A 26,694-nucleotide genomic window follows, 5' to 3' on the forward strand; every position below is an offset into this window, starting at 1 on the left:
AAGGCATCTTCACAGCTTGGCTCTCAAAAGAAGCAATTCCTTAACCATAGTAACAAGTGTCTATAAAGAAAAATCCTCCTAAAAATAATTTCAATATAGCCAGTGAGAACCAGACTAACCACGTAATGTTCAACAGAGAAGAAAACATCTCTTCGATTCCTCAATTGCCTATTAAAAAAATTTAGGCAATTACACTTGTTACTCGAAAACTTGCAGGAACAGTCTCGCTTGTTGGTGTCAATCTTAAGCATCAACGGTTTATTGCGGTTTTTGTTGTAGCAGGATTGTTCATTTGGTTCTTAAAGCAAGGAAATTCGTGACCTAAATAGGTCAGTAGTTTGTTCCATACCAGCTATTTACTTTTTTGGTGCTTACATAAAGCACCAAACTGACAATAATATATTCCTTGGTTTCTTCCAACCATACAAACTCAACACAGACTTTACCCTCTGAATCTGCATAGTCTGCAGTATATATATGACCCATGTAGTCATAAAGGCCGGATGACTTGGTAGACAATTCCATGTGGACTGGAGCACTAAAACACCAGAAGGGCCTTCCAGTTTCATCCAAGAGAGTCAGATCCATCACAAAGCAGTCCTACAAACACAAACAGAAGAGATTATTTCCCTATGTCACGGCACAGTAAAAACATCTGTCCCTGATTTTAGAAGACATATCAAGGGTTCAGAGAGTTTTGTACGAAGGCTAAAACCTCAAAATAAAATTGATAGTGCTTCACTGACCTACTGCAATAAATACTTACTTAGAGGTTTCCTAGAGAAATCAAAATTGCAACCTACACACATCAAATGCTGTGCTATAGAAGGTACCACTGCCAAACCAAATCAGACATTACTTCTTGAACATTTTTAAGTCCTTAACATCTGTTTTTCTCAATTATTAGTTACTTTACCATTCAAATAATGATAGTCCCTTCAATATGAGAAAGCAACCTAAGTCTAAAGTCAGCTACTAAACTTGTGTGAATGCAGCAATGTTTGCAGAGATACTCAGGGACCACTCAAGACAGTGCACACACAATTACCCTTCCAAGCCAGCTGTATACTGTACTTTTTGAAAGGCTCACAGCTTCAGTTTCCAAAAAGGTAATATTAATAATCTTGATGTAATTCCTTGTCTTACAAATTCTTGAATATATTTCTTTACAAGATTACACAACTAGATAATTTTAAAATGTTAATGCCAATTCCTTGGTCTTTGCAAACTCATGGTTTCACATATCCCTTGGAAGCACAGGAGTCATGTCATTGCTAGTATCAGCTGTTCCTTATTCTCATGAGTTCTGAATCACTAAATGAGTCAAATTATCTTAATTATGTTGCATCTATGCTCCAAAAGCATAAACAAACCAACACCACATATTCCATGCCAAAAAATTTCATTTGGAATGCTTTATTTATCTGTACTACATAGTTGTGCTTCTGTTGCTCTAACACTGCTTTTACTATTACTTAACTTCAATCAAACAACACAATGGCAGATGGCACAAACATGAGGCAATATGATGCACACAGTTTCCCTAAGCTTTTTACTGTAGACTGTGCTGAAAATACAAAATTCAAACCAAATCTAATGAAGGTGTAATAAACTTATATGAGCTACAGAATCATGGGAAACAAGAAAGAATTACTATTTTCTGGTCTGACAACTTGCATATAGAAGACCAATTATGAAAAGTAAAGTGGGGTGATGTTGGGTGGTGGGGGTCTTCTCATGCATTTCTGTCCTGGTTCTGGTCAGGATCAGGTTAATTTTTACAGTAGACAGGAGGGAGCATGGCTAAGACAGGGAGGTTGTTTTATACCACCTCATTTCCAGGGGCAAGGAAAGGGTTTTCTTCTCCTTAGGGGCATTGTGCCATGGTCAGGTTACGCTCCATGGTGAGCATTTGCATGTGAATCACCCTGCTCTCATGTACATTTTTGTTATTAATATTGTTGCCGCTACTCTCCATTTTTTTATCTCATTGCTGCTTCCAGTAAACTGCTCTTATCTCAACCTTGATCTTTACCTTGTGTGCCTCCAGTTCTCCTTTCCAGCCCAACACAGGGGAGAGGAAAGGGAAAGGAAGCCGGTGGAGTGTGATTTGGAGCGGATACAGTGAGAATACTAAATTGGAGAATATCATTCCAAAGCCATGATCATTTCCAACTATCTGTATTTCAGCAATTATTTTTTTTATTAAAAAACCCAAAAATGCCAAGAAAGTTTTTGGGTTTTTTGGTTTTCCTTAGTATTAAACAAAATTCAAATAAATTCAAAGTAATGGAATGTCCTACTTCTGTGGCTGATGTTATCTGGCCTTCACATGCTCCAAGAATTTTAGAGACTTATGGTAAAAACCACACTGAATTCAACGCACAGCTATATGCTGACATGTTCCCTCTGTCATCACAAAATGAGGGGTTTAAAAAAAATACTGTATTCTTTATTTTGTCCTAGAAACAAATATTCAATATAATTTATGCTGTAAGCACACAGGAGAAAGACTAAAACTGAAAAAACTAAAGACTACAGCCATAGCTCTCTATTTCATCTGACAGATAACTTCCAAAATTCTTATGTACTACTCAGAATTTTTTTCATGAAAAAAAGAAAAGATTCTGCCAAGCAGCTGTTAATCCTGTAGAATCGTAGAATGATTTGAGTTAGAAGGAACCTTTATAAGTCATCTAATTCCAACTCCCCTGCCTCACCATGCTCAGTATGGAGAAAGAATTTTTAGCTTTCTTTTTTTTCCCCAATGTCCAGTTTAAATCTACCCTCTTTCAGTTTAAAAACATTGTCCCTTGTTTTGTCACTACACACCTTGGTAAAAAAGTCTCATCAAACAGTATTCCATTCCACATTTATAAAGGATTGGCAGAAACAATAATTTTATTAATTCTTTTTTTCAAAAGAAGTATCAAAATTGAAATCAAATGTTAAACTGGATGATTTTTCAGTAGTGCTTAAAAATTATATTCATCAGAATTTTCCTGACTTCTGAATCATTCATGCTGATAAAGTGCATTTAAAAATATGTGCCTACACCACTCTTGCAAAAGCTACAGAACTACTTTGAAACTTTGTTTGAAATAATTATTTTAGGAATTTTATCCAATAGAATGCATGAGCATTCCTCTAAAAATAAAGAGTTCATCTAGCTGACTGATGCACCTGACTGGAGCTAGGTGCTGACTGTGCGGATGTGGACTGTAGTTTCCTGTGTCCACTGGCATTTTAACATTCCCAAGCAGTTCCTAACTTTCACTGCATATTCAGCACAGAACTGCTGAGTACTTCCCCAGAGGTTCAAGGCTTATTGCTCGCAAAAAAAACCCCAACCAACCAAAACAAACAAACCAAAAGAAACAAAAAAGCACAAAACAAAAAATAACACTCTCACACCAAACCAAAAAAAAAAAAATCCGTAAAAAAGTACATCTGCAGTACATTTTTTTGTCCAGCATTTCCAGATGGGCTGGTCAGTCACAGCATCTCTGCTGAGTGGAAAGCACTGGAGTAATTACACACAGATAATGGGACTACCATGCAATCCAGACTCTATAAGAGAAAGGAGAGAACTCTTTTCCTCAAAATTCACTTTATTTTTGAATACTGGAATAGAGGTTTTGTCCAGTTACAGACAGCTTCTATAAATAAAAAAATTGTTTAAAAAATAGCATATTTAGGAAGCACAAACAATTCTGTTTTGAGGCAAGCACTTCCAGAAACAAAAAATATTTCTGACCTTTACATTGCCTTTAAACACATCTGTTTCCCAGCATATGCCAAGTGTCCCAATAATAGGCAAGTGCTTCCTATTATCCTTTAAGTTTACAACTCTGAGCCTCAGGTATCCATTTTCAATGTCACCTGAAAATATAAACAATATACAACATTACAGCAGTATAAATCAAATTCAGCCCAAGTACACTGTAAAGGTTCTCTTATCTTCTTTCCATGTCTTTTTCTTCCCACTCACCAATAAGAAACCCTTGCATATACCAACAGCTAAATATCAATCACTTTAGAGAGAAATTAAGTTGCAGTTTGGAGCTTTGATGCTGTGATCCACAGTAGAAAATGCAGATTAAAAATTCTTTCATATTTTTTAGTATAAGAACAGGAATGCCACCTAAAGAACTTACACAAGGATGCAAGGAGTAAATTTCACATTCAACATTTCAATTTTATACCACCAGTGCTTCCATCACTTCCCATTTCCCAGAAGTCAAGATCAATACTAACACACAAAATAAAGCAATGAGATACCTCCCCAACCTTTTTTTTTTCAAGTTATTTAAATCTCTCAGCTCTGACTGGAAACTCAAATAACCCAATACAAAGGGGAGATACAGATAACTATTCCTCCTTAGAAAGGATAATGCATGATTTAAATTGACATGCAGTATGATTTGATTTAAATCAAGTTTTTAAATGACGGATTTTTTTCATTTTTTAAGTAGCTTTCCAAGGCCCCTGGGGCTTTTTTTGCAGAATTACTATGATTTGTGACTTTTTTATTACTACATATAACCATATTTCTTTGGTATCTCTTCCTCTCCTCTCAAAAGAGATTGACATATTTTTACATTTTTTCCCTTTACTATCAGAGAAGAAGAGTTAACCAAGGAATCCAACAGTCTAATTATAACTTGGGGTACATCATAGTGAATATGACTAGAAAGAAAAGTGAAAATAAAAGCATCAAATCATGACACAAGCAGATTTCTTGGTAGGACATCCCTTAAACAAGTTTTCTTGAACAAGAGCTACTCTCTCAAAAGTGCAAAACAGAAGCACTAGAGACCTCAGTACAAAAAAAAGAAATTATCTAACACTTGCAGGAGACAGATACAAAGGGAGAGAAGGATTCCCAGGAACATAATGCTTGTCAGGATCCAGTAGCAGGTCTTGGATGGTAAGGTAACAAGTGAAGGGGCTTGCAGAGATTTAAGATGCAAGGCAGAAGTCTTTTGCCTGTAATTCTCCTTCAATCAAGCCCAAGTAGCAGCATGAGGCTACAGACAGAAGAAGCAACAGCAGAAAGGCTGGCTGTGAGTTAAATGGCTGCATCCAGCATGCAGTGGCAGCAAAACCTCTGCTTGGTGGTTACTTGAAGCAGATGGTTAGAGACTGAGATGGAGAAAGAAAGCCCACACTTTTAACACAGAGGCCAAAAACTTCTCTGAATTGGTACTTAATAGAGCCAAGCAACTCCCAAGATACAGCTGGCAAGGTATCACTCACCAGTGGGGAGTCAAAAGAATACTTATTCTGGAAAGGAAGCAGCCCAGCACATGACAGAGAACAAGAGCTGCAGGATTTTCAGTACAGACATTGGAATAGGAGTATGAACACAGTGAAGCCCAACATGACTATGCCCAGGAAATATTTTGTAGGAAATACTTTGTATGGTTGAAGGAAATGCAATCCTCCAGACCGTGATACCCACTGTCCTTGCAGTGAAGTGCAAAAGAAATCAATGAGGAAAATGTAAGGAGAATTAATTTCCAAGATCCAGCTCAAAGTAGAAAAAGGCCATAAATTGGCACCTGTCCAAATGGTTCAGTTCCAAAACCTCAGTAAATCAAATTCAATGACAAAATTTCATTCATGGTAAAAATATCTTCTTTAAATAGTTTACTGACTAACCACTGGAAGTCCACATTTAAGTTGATCTTTTATACAAAAGGCTTGAAAACCTCAGTCAACAAGCATTTTTTCCAAAAGGACTACTTAGTTATCCACAATTCCAATCTGAATGGAAGTGGCTATTTCCTTTACTCATTCAAATCAAATGAAGTTTGAATGGAATACAAATGGATTGAAAAAAGCATTCTGCTAATAAATTAATGAAGCTCAGGACATCACTACAATTGCATAGCATTAATACGCCATTGCTAGATAGATCATCTGGCTATGATGTGTTGCAGTTACTTCTTAACTTTAGCCAGAATGGAAATAGGCAACAGATCAGGAATCTGAAGGTTAATTATTCATGGGTTGGTTAATCCAGACTTATATATATGGGGTTTTTTTTAATATAAAAGCTCCACTGCAGTCCTCACATTCAGGAGGAAGGAAAAGCCTGCCTAGAAACAAGCAAGAAACTGAAAGCTAAGTACTGAAATCTCCCCTTCCTCACCCCAGTCAGATGAGAAAATGAAATTAAAGGGCAGGACAAGTGATGTTAAACACATGAAGAGAAACACAGAGGAAGCAAATTGGACAGGGCTTTCTTCAGCCTGAGCCAGACTTTGTTTCATCGTCCCCTTATAATATCTCTAGTCCTTGAGTTATGCAAGGCACGCACAGCAGCAAAGCAGCAGAGTAAGTTATAGTGAACAAATATTTCCAAATAAAGGTAATACCAACAAAGAGAACATATACCATGTAGACAAACCTCAGGAGAAAGAAACTAATAGACCAATAGTTCCAAAACACTTATTTTAGCTAAAAGCCAAGGAAGTTTGTTTTGCTAACTAAGCCTTTGTTGAAAGTTGTCATTTGATTGGTATTTTCAGAGGAAAAGCTGTGCTTAACACTAATTCTGGTGCCAACAACCAGCCTTACCACACTGAAATGGTTATTTAAACTTGCAAATCAATCTTCAAGGTCAAGCAAAACATTTCAAATGCCTGATATGAAATTTTACAAACAAATCCTAAAAGTTCTCTAAATACACAAAAATCAACGCTTACATTTTTCAAGCACAACACATCAATTTACATCTACAAGAAATGACATTGAAAAGCTTAAACTACCATGTGGCTACGAAGCTGTGCTTAAAAAGTTGAAAACCTAGGTAAATACATTTCAAAAATACTCATTAAAAAGCTGGATTCATGGCTTCTGGGAGTCATATGGAAAGTCTGTCATAGCTTCCTGAAAACAAGGAAAGTTTTCTAAATATTTTCAATTCAGTTACAAAGTATTTAACATATTCACCCTACAGTACCTGTCAATGAGACCATATTATTAATCCTGTTTACATGAAAGGGAGCATAAAATAAAATGCTAAACCCCAACCAAAACAGTGGCAAAACAGCTAGTTACTGCAATGCAAATATAATAACAGGAAAAAAAAATCTGTAGCCATATACATTCCATCTGCTTAGTTTAATGAAGTGTGACATAAACTTTTTTAATTTAAGAATTCTGCAAAACGAATTGAAAATGGAATAGCAAAATGAAGCACAATATTAATAGATACTAACAAAAAGCAGACAAAAATTAATCTTGAACAAATAAATCAGTTATTCTGCAAAACACAAATGGGCATTCTCTGGTAGCCAAGGAATGCCTAAAGCTTCCTAGTGAAAACCAATAAATAAGTTAAACAACAGTACTAGCTGACATGTCCCTCATGTATGTGCCTCAAGTTGTGGAAATTGCCATGGGTATGTCACATCTATAATTTAAAATAAAACTAGACTGGGTAGAGAATTTTCAGAAATAGCAAGACTTCCCAGTATGTTGCAGGACTTCCATGCTTCAGAGCCCTCCCAGAGGATGGGACAAAGTGTATTAGTAGAATGGACCCTAAAAACAAAACACTAACCATCAAACACAACCAGTTTGGATAAACCTGGCCACATTCAGCAACACCATGCTCCCCAGAATGAGAAAAATTAATAACAAATCACAATGAAAAATGTGACAGCAGACAACCATATGCTGCTTCACTACACCATTTTTGGAGGAAATCAAGCATTTTCCAAAAGGAATTACTGTGCAAGCACATGGAAGGGACTAGATGACAAATGAGCTTATTGTCTGCAGAACCATGGCTTCAGCTGTCTGATGCCCTTTGAGAACAAAGTGGCTGTCACACTACTGAAGATCACAAAACCAAAGCAATTCAGAAAACACTTGTGAACTTAAAACAGATTCTGTAACTTGCAAAGCGAGATGGCATCACAACTGTAGCTCATGGACATTTGCTTCAAGATGCATAAACATCAGCTTAATCTTTTGTGGAAGTAGCTTCTAAGCAACAAGAAAGTGATACGAAGAACAGAAGAATGCCACATAATACTTTTTCTTGTGCAACTGTATTGCTAGGAGCATAACATTTTCATTTTAGAAAACAAAACTTGATATTCAGCTAAACAAGAAAAACCAACACAATTCCAAAAACCCAACCCTCTGGCCAATTTTGAGAAGATTTATTTTAAGAAAATAAAGAGGACTCTTGCACTACAGAACATTTCAGGTAAGATTTCTTGCTACATGCACAGACTTTCACTGAAGTTTTATCCTTAGAAGTATTCCTTTAATTCAAGATTGGTGCTTTTCTAGAATCTGAAAACATGTATATTTCAGGTTCAAAGACTACAACGCTCCACACTGCACAAGGCTGCAGTCTAAATTACAGCTCTTGGAATCAACAAATACAAATGAGAAAAACCAAACCGAATCACGGAGAAATTCTGCAGCCCTGTAAAAGAACTCACGCCTGACAATAGCGCCCTCTACTGACAGAAAAACAGTATGTTCTGAAATCCACACTACTCAGGAACGCCGGTATTAAATAAATACTGGGGAGCAATAATTAATTCACAGTACTTATTTCTAAATTAAATTAATGACAGTGTTTTATTTTAATATTTTAATCTGTCTCTGCTTACAGAAAGATAGCTGTGTAGTTTAGGAAGTTATGCTGAAGTTATGTCAAAAGAGAGATCACCCATGTATTTTTCAAAACCCCAGTACAATTATGAATTTGTGCTGTATGAGAACAACAGGGACGTTGAAACATGTCTCATGGAAAGAAGTGCTGAGAACAGAATGAATCAGCAGTTAAAAACAATGACTGAAGTTGTTTTCCACACAATGAAAGGATGTCAAAACAGCCAACCTTAAGCTCAGCGAAATAAAAACTATAAATCTTTAAGTTCACAGTAACTTCTACAAATGTATCTATATTAATCTGTCTGTGCACCCAAAGTATACTCGAGAATTCTACAGAAACAAGCTTCCAAAATGTATGAGGACAAACTGTCTCTCCTTTATAAAATACAAGTGAAAGAAACATCAACCTGCACCAAGAACTGCGCCGGTGCATTATTAATGTAGCAAAGAACTAAAAGAAAAAACCCTGAAAATCTGCAGAATTGTGTCCCAGGCCTGACATGGTGTCAATGCAACAGCAGACAGACTTCTTACAGAGCAGGCTTAGGATGCCACACAAAGCACCATGCAGATTTAAAGAAACCACACCACAGACAGAAAGATAGCTTACTCTTAAAATTCCATTGAAGTTTCCACCCTTAAAACAGAGAAACTGGATATAAGAAGGAAAGATGTAACAGCAGGGATCATTTTTAAAACAGACATTTTTGTTCCATCAACTTTACGTTTTTTGCAGAAGAGGTACTTGAATGATCCACACAGGTACATGCAGTTTCTGCCATGCAGATCAAGATGTAGGCTGTAGTCATGCAGTCCATATTCTGAGTCAATATCATCCAGTAAAGGTTTATTAGGTGGAGGAGCATATTGACTTGAAAAACAAAAGACAGAATTTAGCAAGGGGGGATGACTTAGTAAAGACATAACACATAGGCCTACATTGAGACTGTCATCTTAAGACAGTTTCAAAATCAAACATCTCTAGTTCATCATGCTTCTTTTAAGATAATGCACTGTTTAATACTGCTGATCAGCTGTTCAGCCTAGCCAAAGACAGAAAATATGGCAGTCAACTTTAAAAGGTACATCTGTTAAACTTCGAAACATGGACTTGTCTATGAAAAAGAAAAAAGCATCAGCCTAACTACAACTCTAAAAGTCCCCTAGCTCTAGAGACTTCTCTGAAATAGCAAATAGTTGAAATAATTTTGTCTGTGCCTAACTAAATAACTACTGCACACAAGTGACCTAAAGAGACCACATGCCAGAGGCAACTGAGCTACTTCTATATAGGATTCCATTTGGTATTAAGGGAGATAGTGTTAAATCTTACATTGTGTGTGAGAAGAGCCACACTAAGTTATAGTGGGCATTTAAGACTACTGGTAGATACAACAATATCTGACCAGAAAACTGTGGGAAATAAATTTCCACCAGAGTGGGAAATAAATTCCCCAAATACTATTCTAAAGCTAAAAAAAATCATATTTTTAAACAGTTTACAATGTATAAACAGGTATTATACTATGTACTGCAATATACACATATACAAACACTTCATAGGAACCCAGCTACTTTCTCAATAGGACTAAAAGATTACTGCAGGCACCTCACCAGTTTACCAGAGTTTCCCCACATCTTACACAGCCAAAGATTACTTCCCTACTTCCTGAAATCTCTTTCTCTTTTCTTTCTGTTTCAGATAAAAACAGGAAACAAGAAGACTGCTTGTGGAAAGGGAGAAAGTGTGTGTAGTGCATTTCTAACTTTCTCAATACGGTGACTACTAGTACCCTTGTATAACTACATTATCTCCTTAAGAGTATAACAATGGCAATATTTTAGTATGAAAATGCTTCTGCAGTTCTGTATTTAGTTACTGTAACTGTTGCTTATATTAAACAAGAATAGTTAATTACTGCCTAAATATAAACCTTTTACCCGCAGCCAATTTTAACTGTAAAACTCAAAGCTTTATTCAAAAGGTTATCTTTATTACCCACAAAGGAAAACCAAACTTACACAGTAGCAGAACCCAAAATGCTTCTCTCAAGAAGTTGATTATAATGAAGATTCGCCATAACAAAAGCCATTGCATTTTTCTCCTGAAAAGTTAATTAAAGTAGATATATTTTCATCTGGAAATTCTTTTTTTCATAAGGTCTTTCTGAGCATTAAAATTCATAGATAAATGCTGCTGCTTTTTACTCTGTCAATTACTGTAACAATGTTAGTAATGACTTGCTTTAACACTTGGACTCCTAAAACCTTTACTTTCTTTTCACAAGAGTACAGAATATATATAAAAGGTTGCACCATTTTTGTATTATAGGGAAAGAGAGGGAAGCTAGCTATGCCAAGGCAAAAATTATGAGAGCAATCCAAGAATTGTACTTCCCTAGCTTCCACTTACCACTTTAAAAAAGATATCTAAACAGAATCAAATGGCAGTCACTCCCAACTACTGAAGCATCAAGTTTATTTTCATGTGTAAGAAACATTTCCAAAGAAGGCTAACATCAGTGAGGAATACAGAATTATTCAACAGAAATTGTGAATTTCAAAATAAAAATTGTGTCTTCACCAGATTATTCACTCCTGGGAAAACATTAAGAACATAACCTTCTATAGTCAAAGAAAACATCAATGTGAAAACTAAATAGAGACAGAGATACATATTTACTTTAAGAACACAGAATGCAAGGATGTCAGGGTTTTTTTTTTTTTCTTTAAATGCACTTTTTAAATCCTACATTTACAAACACCTAACTCAATAGGAAAATTATTCACTGCCAGAAGTCTACTACTCTCCTGAAATATGGGCAACTATTGTTTTCATCTCTCTGGGTTACTAGAAAATGACATCCTCTATTCAACCTTTTGGCTTTTTAACTACTCCTCTATTTTCATAGTGCAAAATTACTGCTATAAGGGATTTAACTAGGGGGATCTATCAATCACATAATTTTTCAGTCTTTCTCTATCCAAATACCAGGAGGCCCACGTAACCGGCCCTTGGTTTCTGTTACGCAGCTATGTGCAAAAAAAAAAAAGGTGTGTGGCATTTACAGTTATTACACCCACTGACACTTAACTACCTTGTATTACTCTGCCTACACACAGAGTAAGAACTGCTGTTCAGAAAAGCAAACAGGGAAAATATACTAGAGTGACACACTCAATTCTTAACAACAATGTGGAACTTGGTTATGACTGAACCATTTCCAGGTGCTGAAAGAGTTGTCTTTCCAAGCATGGATGGGGCCAATACATACGCAAGACCACAGAGCCAACAATACAGGGACATCAGTCTAAAAAACTTCTGAAGATACATGAGAAATGGCTGTTGATTTAGCAGAGCTTTTCACAGACTGAAACAACCTGTAGCAGTTTTATGCCTGTCAGGTAGTCTCAAGTTTTCTAGGAAACAGATTTCCTTACCTTTAAGTAAGAGTGAAAGAAATAGTCCTTCTGCAGTTTTAAACATTGCCTCTGGTGATTGTGCACATTTGAGGCAGCATGTTTGCAGGTGGAAATTAGACACAACTTCAAGCAATTGCTCACAGCCTCCCTGAGGAAAGTTCCTTGCCAGTGCCAAATAACCTAAGTCAATGTCAATAGCATGGCTGAAGGGAGGAAAAAAGTGCTGCCACCTCTGAATTCAGATCAAGAGCAGAACACCTAAGATAGGCTTCCACAGCACCCAGCCCTGCATAGCTACAGGCAGACAGAAGTCCCACTGCAAAGTTGCAGATTCCATACAAAGATGCAGATTCCTTTTGCGTAGAAGTCTACTTCAGATGTTCTGCACTGCCCTCTAAAGACATTAATCTCTACAATCACCTTACAGAGGCTAACTGCTTAACTTAGACTCTTAATACCAAGAATTTAATACCCCAAAAGAGCATGATTTACAGCATTCCTACTGCTGGAGTAGGATATGGCTACATGGTGATGTAGATTAAAGCCAAGTTGCTATGTGGGAACTCATCACTTTGAGTGATATGGACAGGTAATTGCATGAATCACAGGAAGAAGCACTCCTCAAACCATTCTATTGAAAATTACTCTAGGATATCAAAATTGAGCATGTCAAGACTGGAAAACAAGTAAAACTGAACACAGTACCTAACATGGAATGATACATAACTGATCTTTTAATTAGAAGTGGATTTTTTAATGTATATATACTCCTGTGATAGCTCTTTAGGATACAATAAATCATCCACTTACTGTCCCTACATGTGTTTCACGATTACTAGTTTAGACAAGATCTTTCAAAATCCATAGGGGGAAAAAAAAAACCTTCCCAAACTACAAGCCAAAAAAAAAGTATTTCCTTCAAATAACAATAAAATACTGAAACAAAATGTTATCTTACCTTCCAAATTCCTACTAACAGTCCTGGACTCAGACTGAAGAGCTGGACAAGCTCATCAGCACCAACCACTACACTATTTTCAGTCAGGTTAGCAAGATGGTACTCAGCAATCAAGGAAAATCGACGAGGTCTTTGAAAAAAAAATACAGAATGTAGCAAAAAGGTTATGTCTCCTTATTCATGCAAAAGTTCAGCCTAATTACATTTTTAACTCTGAAGTCTAACCAACAGCACATGACGAAAATGGTTTTGAAAGCATTTGGCATGCAGTCATAAACTATACCTTTGAACTACAGTGTACTAGCAGGATCTCAATCCCTAACAAGATAAGAAACAAAACACACTATATGATCTTCTAAAACACTCTTTACAAAAGAAGAACTTATGTGCTCACCCAATTTTTCAAAATACAGAATTACTTTACAATTTGTTTTTATACTAAATGGAATCACTGAACATTTATCACTGTGAAGCAAAATTCAAAGGAAAGGATCAAACTGTACATATAATGAATTAAAAGTCTGTGTTATGGCGAGCTTTCCTTTTTTTGATTTTTTTTTTAATATTTTACCTATCATTAAAGCCATTTAGGTCCAAAACGCTCTTAAATATAAGCTCATGGACACTCTTATTAACTAATGACACATTAAAAAAAACATTAGACAGTAGAGTTTGCATTACTTATTCAGAATGAAGAAAGAAGTCTTTCTAGAATCCTTTTCAGACTCAGGCTCTTATTATACTCAAAACAGTTCCAAGATTTCCACATGGTATCACTGTAGTATCACCTACAACTACACACTGAACAGTGCCTGGGATGGGGCATCCACAACCTCCCTGGACAGCCTGTTCCAGTGTCCCACCACCCTCACATAAAAAAATTCATCCTAATCAACATCAACCCTTTCCATCTTTAAAGCCAATCAGGCCTGTCCCTGCACTTACAGTCTTAACAATGACATAGTGAAATTGGTGAAACCATTGCCTTCATCTATAGTCACAACTTGTAAAAACTGGTAACTCTGTGAAATAACTACATCAACTGCCTGCAAGCTTTCTTTTTTATTTTCTACATATGAGTCATCATCTTGGTAAAACAACTACATTTCCTACATAATTTGACTGCAAAACTTGTTCAGCTAACTTTATACAAAAGCTTCTCTTGATTTATTTATTTTTTAAGTAAATACTTTTCTTCTGGTTGAGGAACATGGTGTTTTGTAGGTGAAGAATTCTCTCTTTTCAGAGATCTATGGCTAGGGGCTTTGTTTAAGAAGCATGTAGCTGACACTGCACCTACTATACACAGAGGTCCAGATGTGTGCTAAACTTGACAGCAAACAAATACCTCAAATAGACACTTTTCATTTAAATATATTTTTAGAATATAATGACAAAAACCATTGTACACATTTAAGTTAAAAAACAAGGGACACGCTGCGGACTGTGTGACTTTATATGCATAAACTGAAGACTGAACGCCTAGTTAAACATCAAGTTCTCTAAATTCACACACACAGCTACCAGACAGAAAATAAATTTTAACAACATAGATTACTTGATTGTAGCCACATAAATACTGATGAACTTTTTCAAGCTAAATTTCTCACAATAAATTCTCCTAGATTTACATTTTTCTTTTATGCTCATTTGTGTCTATACCTTAGATTCAGCTTTCCAAGACAGGACCTATCAGTCAGCATATCACATGCCAATAGCTACATTAACCTATGAATTAATTTCATAGCTTCTAGATTATACTATTTATTGCTAAAAAGCTCTACCAAAGAAGAGAAGAACATAGAAGAAATACTGCAGGGAGGCTTTCTAATGAAGAGTTAACTTATTGAGTCACACAAATGTCAGATATGTCACACAGACACATTATCAACCAGTTGCACCCAAAAAATTCTCAAAAATCCTATGTTAAAACTCACCCATTCTTGCTGGGAGGTATGCTTTGGTCAGGAAGCAATGGTGTAACTCCAAACAGTTTTAGGGTTGACAGGATGTCTAAGCATGGCCAGTCTGTACCATGCCAAAGTACAGTAACAGATGTGTCCTTAAATGATAGGTTTGGCTTCTCTACTACATGTTCTTTTCCATTTTTGTCCTTTAGAACAATTATCCAACTCAACCCAGAAACTCTGTTATTTAGGATTTGAGAGGGGAGAGGGGTGTTTAAGAACAAATTCCCAAAGTGATAAAACTTAAACTATGCTTTCAACAAAATTTTTAAATTTCTACTAGCTGCTACTTATATTCCTCAATTTCAGTCATTTACAGATTATCATTTTATCTTCCCATTATGATATACATTTTATAGCTCTAATTCTATAACCCCCCCAAGCCATTAATATTTTGTACATTGTTCTAAAGTAAATCTTTGTGACAAGGTATTGCTTACTTCATAGCTTCTTTGTTTTTACATGGAAGACCTGTATAAGGATCTAGAAATTTAACAAGCCGCATTACTCTGGTTTTGAAGGCAGATGTTTGTTTGGAGATGTATTCTTTCTTCCAGTACCCAGGCTTTTTATCATGTAAAGCAACACAGCCCAAAGAAAGAGTTTCTGTTTGTTTAGACTTCATTTTCCAAATTGTCCATTTTGGGTGCAAAGAGCTGGAATAGAGTTTCAGCCAAATTCCACTGAAAATAAAAACAGAATAAAGACAAATAAATTTCAAGAATAGTCACTTCATTTTTATATGCACATCTCAGCTACCACTGAGCATAGTGTTAGCACAAAAACAGTCTTGTCTGTCTTCCCAAAGATATGAGAGCCAGGATGAAGCTCTGTGATAGCACAGTCATAGTCAGCAAAGTAAGTGAAAACTGACAAAGGTTAAGCAGAAAATTTTGAAAATTCCACCCCAAAACAATGATGCCTCCTCCTCACAGAAAATCAGCTAGCGGGAAAAGTGGTTTAATACCTCCTATTCAACAAAGATAATCTGTACACCTCAAGTTTCTCAGATCCAGCTGAAAGTGGGGTGGAGGAGAACAATTTAGAATCACCTTTATTTGGTGGTACCAATGTCATGTCAATCCCTTCTGCACTCTCTTTGGAAAAGCCCAGAGAAGACATGACTTTCTGAAGTCAAAGAAGTATGTGACTGTAATGATGGATTCATCTCTTTCATGCCAGGAAAACTATGAGATCAGATTTTAGTCCCTCATACCCCAGTATCTTGAGGACAGTTCACAGAATATGGAGTACAGGAACCTACAAGAATTCAAACAATAATCTTTGAATACAGGTTGCCAATAAGTTTTCTCATTCTGAAGTGCTAGACATATAGTGTACACAACTGCACTAAGGAAAATTAACAGCAAGGGCAACAAATTCTTAAGAGTCATTTTCTACCACTTATTAGCAAGATTACCTTTACCAATTCTCACTTATCCTCAGGCAAACTTACACTAGTGAGTATTGTATGGCATCTTCCCCTCTTCTCAAAGCATTCAAGGACTAAACCCATCCCACACTGCCTTCTACCCATCAAAACCATTCTCAATTCCTCAGCTGCTGAGAATAAGCCCCCACATGCCGAGAGCCAAGCTCTGGTTATTGATGCAAACCTACTCGGGAATTTTGCAAAAACCTTCCTGCCCGCTACTCTGCAGATATATACAGAAGTCCCCACTGCCATTTTTTGAGACAAAAGTGTCTAAAACACACAGGCCAATAAGCTGCTGTGACTGGTAAAGGTGGGTTCACAGTCAACGTAAGTTTTCAACCTTCTTTTCACCAAAAGCCAGGTGGGAAGGGTAACATGAAGAACAATCCCATAACTGAAACAAAGTTTTAAGATACTTCTATTTTAAGACCATAAAAGGCAGTCAAGTAACCAGATAGTATAAAGCATTTCTGATGGAGAAGGGAAACTCTTTTTTAACTCTAAAGCAGTTTAGAATTGTCCAGTGATTAAAAAAAGGAGAGATGTCCTTAACAAAACATCACCATGGGAATTTGAGCTGTGTATCATCCAATTGGTCTTCATCAGCCTAAGAAGTCCAGTAAAATAACCTCCTAAAAAACTCTCCTGTTAACTAGAAACCCCTTCCCAAGAGAGACATCCTTTGATGGAGAGAGATCATCTGCACCTTGCTGTATGATGCTGAAAAGACAGGGCTTAGTAGTAGACATTTCCTGCATTTTGAAGTTGCAGATTCAAGCAATTTAGTTGACTTAAGGCAGACTAATTACAAATACCTACCATCCTCATCCTCACTCTCAGTAACATATTGCTGCTTCTTTTCCCAAAACAGTGTTGTGCAAGCAAAGAAATCAGTTCAAGTAACTCAAAAGTTCAGCTAGTGCAGGGAGACAGAGAAGATGATGAAGTAGGACTTGGAATCACAAGTGTTTAGGAAGGTATCACTGCCCCTTCATTCTCAACTTCTGAAGAATTCAGGACAGATAAATCAAAAAGACATCCAACAGAGAAGCACAAGTTTGCCTCTCTCACAACAGAATATATGCCCTTTTTTCCTCAGCTTGTTAATACTCAAGGCCTCTTACCAGACATTACTACAACAAGCCAAACAAACCTTTTACTGCTAACTCAAATGTCAGAATCAGACACATCAGCAGCAGCCATCACTTGACCACAATGCAAAAAAGACCCTGTGCTCTCACCTCCTCTTACACAATCATGTTATGCTGGTGATCAGAATCCTCAAGTTTTTGCAGGCAGAGCGTATCTGTGAACTTCCCACACTGCATGATAGGAAGGCTGGAATACCCCATGCTGGGGCATGGAGGATACAGAAAGGGGGGCAGGGGGGTCATAAACATTTCCTTGCCTTTAATAGTTATATTGGAGACATCAGTGCCAAGAACTGCTCAAATGCAGGCATTATATGAACAGTCAGAAGACAAATCACTGCATTAGGCAGCACAGACATACCACAATGAAAGACTGATAGTCCTGTTGCATCAAGGACAGCACCCTGTACATCAAGGACAGCAGAAATAACCTAAAGAAAATACTCAGTTTAAAAACCAAGGTCAGATTTGTAATAGACATATGCACAGACTTCAATTAAAACTTCCGTTCATACACTGCAAGACTCAGAGTCTTGAGAAGATCCATTAAAATCCATCAGGAAGAAATGACCTGGTCCCACTGAACCAGTCAGGCTCCTAGATAAGGGAAAGTAACTCTTCCCCAAATCCCATTTGTGCACATACACTAATCTCTGTTGAGATTAGAAAATGGAAACAGAGATTGTTGAGATGGAGACAGATGAATCATCTTCCCCTGGACAGTCCCAGTGATGTTATCCTGCCTTACCCCCCTGAAGTGGAAAACATGCCAAGATTGTTAATTTGTGTCAACTATGCAATTTTTATCTACCCTTACCTGCTGACAGCCTCAAAACCTAAATCTGGATTACAGATCTTCCCTTTAAATTCATCAGTTATAAAGGTATCAATGCCAAGGTAAACCAATTAATTCACCATACAAGTTTCAGTAAATAAGGGAGAAATAGATTGATACCAGGTATAGCAACTTCCTATAGAGGAAGACATTTTCTCATTCAAACAACACTAATGCAGTAGAATCCCAGAAAGAAAAGGATGCCCAGGTTATTGCATACCAACCCAGGTCTCTCCTCTTTACCCTTTGATAAAATTATCATTGTATTGGTAGGAGCAATTTATGAATTCCCTATAAGCAATCCTTATAAAAAAAAAAGTGTCAGTATTTATCTTCGTCTCTTTTGCTCTCGTTTAGAAATCACCAAAACTTCACAAACAGAGCAACAGTTAAAAAACACTAGTGGGTCATTTGATTGAGTCAATCCCTCTGCAAAAACTTGATGAAAGAATTAAGTAAGGAGGACTTCAAAATTGTGAAAGCTATGACAATTCCATAAAGCTACTGGAGACACACCATTAAGGACCACCTGAACTGAAAAGTTTGTGCAGGTCCATGTGAATACAAACAAATATTTGCAAATTTTATAACAAAAAAAACTGCTAACAGCAACATTTCAAAGCACTGGATTTAGTTTTTGCCTCGTAACTCCTATTAAACAACAGGCCCTGCACTGCTAGAACTCCATGTAACACATACTGTGGGCTATGCAGGGAAATTTCACAGAGTAACTGTCCATAGGTGCACACATCAGTGCTCTGGCATCAGAGAAACTAAATTAGAAGGACTCATAATTCAGGCAAACACAATTACGGCACAACTGAGACCTTCCTTCTTCCTTACTTGTCATTGGCCAGCTCAAAGAAGTGCTTATTCACACAACCAACAGCCAATAGGGACACAGCATCCAAATAGGAAAATATCTTCAGCAGCATTTCTGATGGCATGCTGGAAAGAAAAGAAAAATGAATACTGTTAGACTTGCCTTCTGACAGTGGCAGAGAATTTTAATTTCAAACCAGACAAAAACAGAAGAGGTGGAAACCAGCAGGTTGTAAACGGATGAATCAAAAATCACCTGAAGAGTTAAACTGTGGAGTTTGGGTTCTAATGTCACTCTCTGATATGTGGTGTTTGCTTAAAATAATTCATCACAACTTATTCAAGTGGCACAGCACAATTACACGAAAAGTTATGGGTTTGCATTTTCATTAAACTTTGTTAACTTTAATTATGTTTGACATGAAACTAACTCATTTTGCTTCAGTTTCTTACTGCTTGTACCATGATTTTAACCATAACCACCACTATTTGCAAAACTGTAGATATATTCACTCTCCCTTTTGACTGCGGTGTCAGGTCTCAGGATGCACCAGGACAGAAATGTCCTAGTCTAACAGCAAGATCATGCTCTACCTCATCATAATCTTCAAACTGTACATGCTCAGGGGTCATGTCCTGTACATATGTCAACAGAAAGATGTGAACTTCAAAGTAAGAGCTAAGTGATATCTTGAAAATGTCAATGTCTCTGTGCATCTGGAAGGCTGCCTGAAATGCAGGTGCCAGTCTAAGCACAGGAAGCAGAACATACCCTGGAGATGAGGTACTGTGATTTCTGCATTAACAGACAGGAACCTTGTACCATTTGAGCAGTACCTCATAACTGCACAGAGTTTAAGATACATGCATTTTATACTCTAATTTTCTTGAGCATTGAGTATGGTCACAACAAAATCACTGCTGCAAATAAAAAGTGCTTTGAAATCAACACCCCAGCAGTGCCTCTTGTCCTTTTACTACTGGGTTATTTGTAACACTTGCTGATTTATAATACTATTTCAGAACCAGAGAGCTTTAAAGGGTAGCATGATAATGCCAATACCTCAATGTTTGTATTAAACTCAGAATCTTAGTTGCATTGACATAGAAGCAACATGCCAAAACTGGCACTGTTATTATGTGAAATAACTCATACATTGTAAGCCCAAAGCAGTTAGTGCACTCATTCCAGAGATAATTTAGAAGTGATACATTAAAAAGCTGCAGATTAGCTAAAATAATATGCTTGATCCAGAATTTTCAACTGTATTCTTTTTCCTTTGAAGGAAGCTGAAAGGATTTTTTAATTTTTTCTCTCATCATTACATCTGACAGCATTGAGCTACTAAACTAGCCATCCAATGCAAAACAGAGAAATCACTACACAGGAAGCTATCAAATGTATAAAACAAGGAAAACTAATTACTTCTTCAGGTAACATATTCTTAGATATTTTTGTGTGTGAAAATGTAACTAATTTTCAAAAAGAAAACAACTCACCATTATATTGAAAGTGCCTTTTCACCGTCAAACAGGAAGCGAAACATTTACTTGTAGCAAATATGCAGCAGCCACTTATTCCTCCCCCCTCATCCCAATCCACCATTCTCAGCCTCTCTATACACTAAGATCCATTTGATGACAACCAATAACCAAGAGAAACAGAAGAAGTTTAATTCCAAACTGGCTTTCATTGAAGGAATAAAATAACAATTTTTATTCTCAAGGAACAACATTGCCCATGACTTGCACAGAAGTTGCTGAAGGCTTCACATGGCTCAGAAAATGTACATATTCCTTGTGAACTTAGAAAAGAACACAAAGGAGAACCACGCCAGAAAACATTTGAAGGTGAACACAGGATCCGAAAGTAGGCCAGGAAAGCAAATCTTTTCAACTCAGAGTATCTGACATAGAAATCTCCAAGATATGAATATAATAACTGCAAGCAGTCGAAAGACAGCTTACAGGGGGACTTCCACTCCTAACATAAAGACATACTCACCTCTCAATGCACACATTTGGTTTCGGTTTTATGGGAGGTATCAAGTACAGACTTTTAATTCCAGCATTTAAAGTTTCAGAACATTCTCCAGGCCTGGCAGCAAAGGTCCTTAACCTACTTGTAAGAAAGAAAAGCTGTTAAGAGTCATGTATTCACAAAATTAAGAAATACACATACTATGCACACCTAGACACAACATTTCAACCAATGCAGGATGCAGGGAATACATCACATGGCAATCATTATTACTTGAACAATTACGCCTAAGTTAAAATACCTGGCATCAGGAAGATTCAGATTTAAACTCACAGCTGTCAGTCCTGCGATTGATCTCTCACAGCAGGCAAAGGGAATAGTGTTCCCCCAAATTAGTTTGAATCCAGTAGAGATCTATTACCCTCAGACAGCAGCACCACTGCTTGGCCACCACAACCAAGCTCCACTGAGGCCCCTGCAGCAAGTCAAACTCACTGATTAATCTTCTGTTTCACAACATTACTCCAGAGACATTTTTGAGCCACCCAAATCTGCTAAGCTATGAAAAGACACCAGATAAAAACAATACCTTGAAACCTCCTCAGAAACTGTTGCGGTTCAAAAAGTATTTGTATACTTTCATATTATACTATGCTGTTTACTTGCATAAACAGCAACAAAGGAGATTTAATCCATGAAACAGAAGACAGCTAACAAGCTCTAAGGGATGTCCAGATATTAGTCAGACAAATTACTTGTTGGCAGAATTGCTTTATTAAGGTTTAGGGCTTGACATGCTTCACTGATTTCAGACCTAGGGGAAGGTTAACAAAGCTTGGGAAGAAGGATGGCCACTACTAGTGGACATAAAGAATGCAGAATTTACATGCCACAAGGATACCTGGAACAACTCCCAAGGAAGAAACTATTAAAGCCAACTCAGCAATTGTGCTGAGATCAGCTCCAGCTTCCAGAAGTATGAGATTGCAATCACTGACCCAAGAAACTCACTGACTCAAAAAAGATAAAGACTGATAATGACTGATTCTCTTGCTTCTCATGCAAAGTAATTAGCATGAGAAGCAAGAGAATCATTATCCAATAGAAGATAGAAAATTAATTAATAAGAGAATTATGTAACTTGCAGCCAATAAAAACTAATTCCTCCCTTAGCTAAAATGTATAAAATAGTAAAATGTTTTAATGGTTGGTGTGCTGGCTTTGCGGATTTGCAACCCAAGATCCCCTTCTGTGCAGAATAGTAAAGATATCAAATACCTCAACCCCGTGTCTGGGTTGGCCTCCTGCACACCACAGTGAAAGAACCTATTTCAGCAATATTTCCACATCACAATTTGGATAGAAAAGAAAGGAATTTTGCATATTTCTAACACAAATTCTTACAATCCAACTGCTCACACATTTTTCCAAGTTTTCTGATAGGAAGGACTTCATAAGCTGCAATAGCAAACAAATACTATCATTAATCCACAGAGAAATATGGAGACACAGTTTCAATCTTAAACCAAATCCTTACACTTCATACCCACTGATGCCACCAAGCAGGCAGAGCTCCCCATTCACTGCATTACTGATGTTTTAAATTGCCAGCACATTTCCAACACCTGGCCAAACCAGCTCTGGGTTTCTAGGCAACCAATTTATATGGGGGAGAAATAGCTAATTTTAAACTATATGGGTACCATATACATTTAATGCCTACTGGTTTTGATTTAAGGTTGATTTATGCTCAAAGAAAAATAAAATCAAAATAAATTAACAACTCTGGTCTACACTGTCAGTGGTGCTATGCAAAAAAAAAAAAAAACAAAAAAAAAAAACAAAGACATTTTCCTGAGAATTGCTATAAGCTTAACAAAATACAAGCACATTTCAGCTTGGGTGTCAATCACTGATAGACCAACTAAGTTAACAACTACAAAAAGTAGTCTTATAATAAATACAACCTGGACATCAAACAAGGGTTTTCCTCATGTACCATTACCAAGAACTCTTAGATGCTGAGGCACTAACAAACTGCCATTAAAGGGATTTAGAGACACAAGTTGTGTTCAACAGCAGCAGAGCTATCACTTCTGTATGTTCCAGGGCAGCACATCCCAGGCTATTCTCCCCTGAATCCATGCTGAAAGCAGAGTTTGGGCATACTCTAGAGGGACACAACTTCAGACTCCAGCCACAGGACTAATTCAGATAAGAAGCTGGATTCTGGATTTTAAAACACACTACCTTGGACAAGCATAACCTGCATAGCCTGTATTCAGTCCTTCTTGCTCATTTAAACCACCCTCCCCCCTCTTCTTCACCCCAGGGAGAAATATCTGAGGAAAGAAATATTTTGCCCACACATGCCTTGAAAACTTTAATGTAACAGCTATTGTTTTTGTAAGTTTCAATTTAAAAAACACTGCAGAACTTTTTCACCTTCCAAAATAAAAATATTCTCAAGGTGTGAAGAAACAAACAGCAAACCCAATCCATAAATTACTTTTCAAGTACTGTGTGTGCCAAGATTTTAAATTAGCATTAACAGAATGCTTTTACTTTGCATTGACACAGCTTGGGCAGATAAACCTAAGATAAAAATCAATGACAGCTGTTACACCCCCTCTTTAGAGACTTCTAGAACCACTGAGATGATCTTACTTAAGAGGCACAACAAGTTCAGTTGCTTGTTCATTAGCTTTCAACCTGTGTGGCTCAGTTTTGTATCAGTATTTTCACTTTCACACCCTATAATACTTGCAACGTGCCTTGGTTTTTTGATGGTCAGCAAACAATTCTCTTTCAAGTAAATTTCAAATAATGTACAAAAAGTTTTAAGTAGTGATAAAACCTGTCTCCACCTGTTAAAGCACATCTGGGGATAAACAAAATTAACAATAATGTTTTGACATGTGTTGGTTGGGTTTTGTTCCCTCAGCTAACAATTTCAGTCTTTTTAAAAGGTGGGTATTACCCCAATCCATTTGCAGGCTAAAAAAAAAAAGGAAAAAAACAGCAGGGGGAATGAAACTGCTCTGAAACCCAAGGCTGAAGAAATGGGTTAGCAGAAAAATCTGCTTTCTCAACTTTGCCTCTCAGACTGATGCTTTAAAATTTTGAAAGCTGCACCTGTACTGGAAGAATTAAGGTAATCACACCTTCCACAGTGAAACCCTCCTGATTATTACAAAGGCCTAACCACCCCGAACACACATAAAGTAGCCATTAAACAAACTTCGTGGGTACTCATTATAGCACCTCCTCCAAGCTGAAGGACATACCGAAGTTAAGCTCTCCTTTCCAGGCAGAAAAAAAGTGTTAAACCCAGGCATCCGTGCACCTGGCAAGACCAGCACTGTCCCACTGCAAGGTGCCCATAGGGCCAGGCTAGGGAGAGGAGAGCACCACGGTCACAGCCCTCGCCGTGAAGAGTCGAGAGCTAGAAACCAGAGCCGTGAAGCAGGTGAAATAAGTTTCCTAGAGAAGAAATGGGAGCTGAGGGAAAACAACAAACCACCCTCCCCGAAAAAGGTGAAGGCCGAGCAGGCAGCCCCGGGTCGGCAGAGCCCCGCTCGGCGCGCCCACGGTTACCTGCCACGGCCCGTCGCCATGGCCGCTACCGCGGCGGCCTCGCACCGCCAGCGGGGAGGGGAGGGAAGGAACAAGCGACGCCACCTCCCGTGGTACGCCCTGAGGCGGGGTGGGATGGCGGCAGCCCGAGGGAGACGGTGCCCGGGAGGGCGGGCTCGGGGAAGGCGGAGCTGGAGCACGGCCGTGCGGGGCGCTCGGGAAGCGTTAACGCCGCGGGGAACGGTAGTGCTGCCGCCATGAGCACCCTGGCGCCTCCCCCGCCACACAGTGAGCTCGGAGCTTTCGGGCACTGTGTTCTCGGGTCCCAGAAACACAGGATTAATTAGGTTGGAAAATAGCTCTTGAGATCACTTAGTCCAACCTATGACCAAAGACCACCATGTCAATTAGACCACAGCACTAAGTGCCAATTCCAGTCTTTCCTTAAACATCTCCAGGGTCGGTGGCTCCACCACCTCCCTGAGCAGCCCCTTCCAATGTCTAATCGTCTTTTCTGTAAAGAAATTCTTCTTAATGTCCAACCTAAACCTCCCCTGGAACAACCTGAGGCCATTTCCTCTTGTCGGAAAAGAGGCTGACTCCCACCTAGCCACAGCCTGCTTTCGGGGATTCATACAGAGTGATAGTCCCTGAAATAGAGATTTTTGGAGTTCACTTGAATTAACAAAATAAATTAAAACATTTAAATTTTAGTTTGTAGAATTATGTGTTGAATTTTAACCCTTTACTTGAGAAACCTCTGCCATGGTACAAAGGGCATAAGAAAATGCAAATCTCTGAAGCTTCTTGCATAAAGGACACTGCCAGAGAAGACCAGGAGATGCAAAGAACCCAGATAAAGGGGCTCCTCTGTCTCCAAGATTATCAAGACCGACAGACGTACTCAGATAGGCACCAAAGGACCAAAAGCGCATGCACAGAGGAGAAAAGTTCAAGAGTTCAAATAGGAGGAAGACCACAATCTTCAGCCTCGGAGACCACCCACGCGACCACCACAGCAAACCATGCATGCCCAGAAGGGCGTGGACCTATTTAGCATGAGAGGCGAGGACAAGCGGGGCCAGGGGTTGAATATGCATGGTAAAGTTGTGTAATGTATTGCATATGGATCACCTTTGTGAATAAAGATGTGGGTCAGACTGAAGCTCGGGGCACAAGTTTTTGGAGAATTATCTCACTTGTGCCGGGCGCTGACATACATACCCACTTCATAACTATATCGAGTTGTGGAGTCTATTTATTTATTCCGCAAATCGCTTCATCCCCTTGAGCCTCCTTTTCTCCAAGCTAAACATCCCCAGCTCCCTCAGCCGCTCCTCCTAAGACTTGTGCTCCAGACCCCTTCACCAGCTCCGTTGCTCTTCTCTGGACCCGCTCCAGCAGCTCAATGTCCTTCTTAAATCGAGGGCTTCAAAACAGAACACAGTACTCAAGGTGTGGCCTCAACAGTGCCAAGTACAGTGGGACAATCATCTCCCTAGTCCTCACAACACTGGTTTTGATACAGGCCAGGAAGCCATTGGCTTTGGCCACCTGGGCACACACTGGCTCACATTCAGCAGCTGTCATCAGCGCCCCCAGCTCCTTTTCCAACAGCACCTTTCCAGCCACTCTGTCCCCTGGGGCTGCCTGGGGAGCAGGACCCGACACTTGGCCTTGCTGAACTTCATGCCGTCGATCTCAGCCCATCGATTTAGCCTGCCCAGATCCCTCTAGCCGTCTCCATCCGTGGAAACGTCAACTGCATCCCTTTAACGCATATATGTGCGCAAGACCAAGGAAAACATGTATGAAAACACAGCTTCAAAAGGGTGACCGGCACCGCAGGCGCGGCGAGCAGCCCCCCCGCCTGCCCTCCCCTGAAACGAGCCGGGGGTCC

At 38.4% G+C, this 26,694-nt stretch overlaps 1 protein-coding gene across 5 annotated transcripts; it reads right to left on the reverse strand.

Annotated features, from left to right (window-relative positions):
• Positions 1-227: 227 nt before the first annotated feature.
• On the reverse strand, positions 228-26,640 carry FBXO15 (F-box protein 15). 5 transcript variants are annotated; one of them, XM_068193558.1, is made up of 10 exons: positions 26,481-26,640; positions 21,243-21,356; positions 19,259-19,363; positions 15,435-15,677; positions 14,965-15,174; positions 13,028-13,157; positions 10,669-10,751; positions 9,372-9,517; positions 3,758-3,882; positions 228-600 (listed from the first exon to the last, which is right to left on the reverse strand). In XM_068193558.1, the coding sequence occupies exons 1-10, from the start codon at positions 26,483-26,485 to the stop codon at positions 331-333; spliced, it is 1,431 nt and encodes a 476-aa protein (XP_068049659.1). In that variant the 5' UTR covers positions 26,486-26,640; the 3' UTR covers positions 228-330. The 5 variants fall into 5 exon arrangements, with proteins under 5 accessions (XP_068049659.1, XP_068049639.1, XP_068049648.1 ...); XM_068193538.1 differs by lacking the exon at positions 26,481-26,640 and adding an exon at positions 26,415-26,435; XM_068193547.1 differs by lacking the exon at positions 26,481-26,640 and adding an exon at positions 24,816-24,938.
• Between the last annotated feature and the right edge of the window lie 54 nt (positions 26,641-26,694).

The sequence above is a fragment of the Anomalospiza imberbis genome, chromosome 1 (genome assembly GCF_031753505.1).
Source record: "Anomalospiza imberbis isolate Cuckoo-Finch-1a 21T00152 chromosome 1, ASM3175350v1, whole genome shotgun sequence".
NCBI classification, from domain to species: domain Eukaryota; kingdom Metazoa; phylum Chordata; class Aves; order Passeriformes; family Viduidae; genus Anomalospiza; species Anomalospiza imberbis.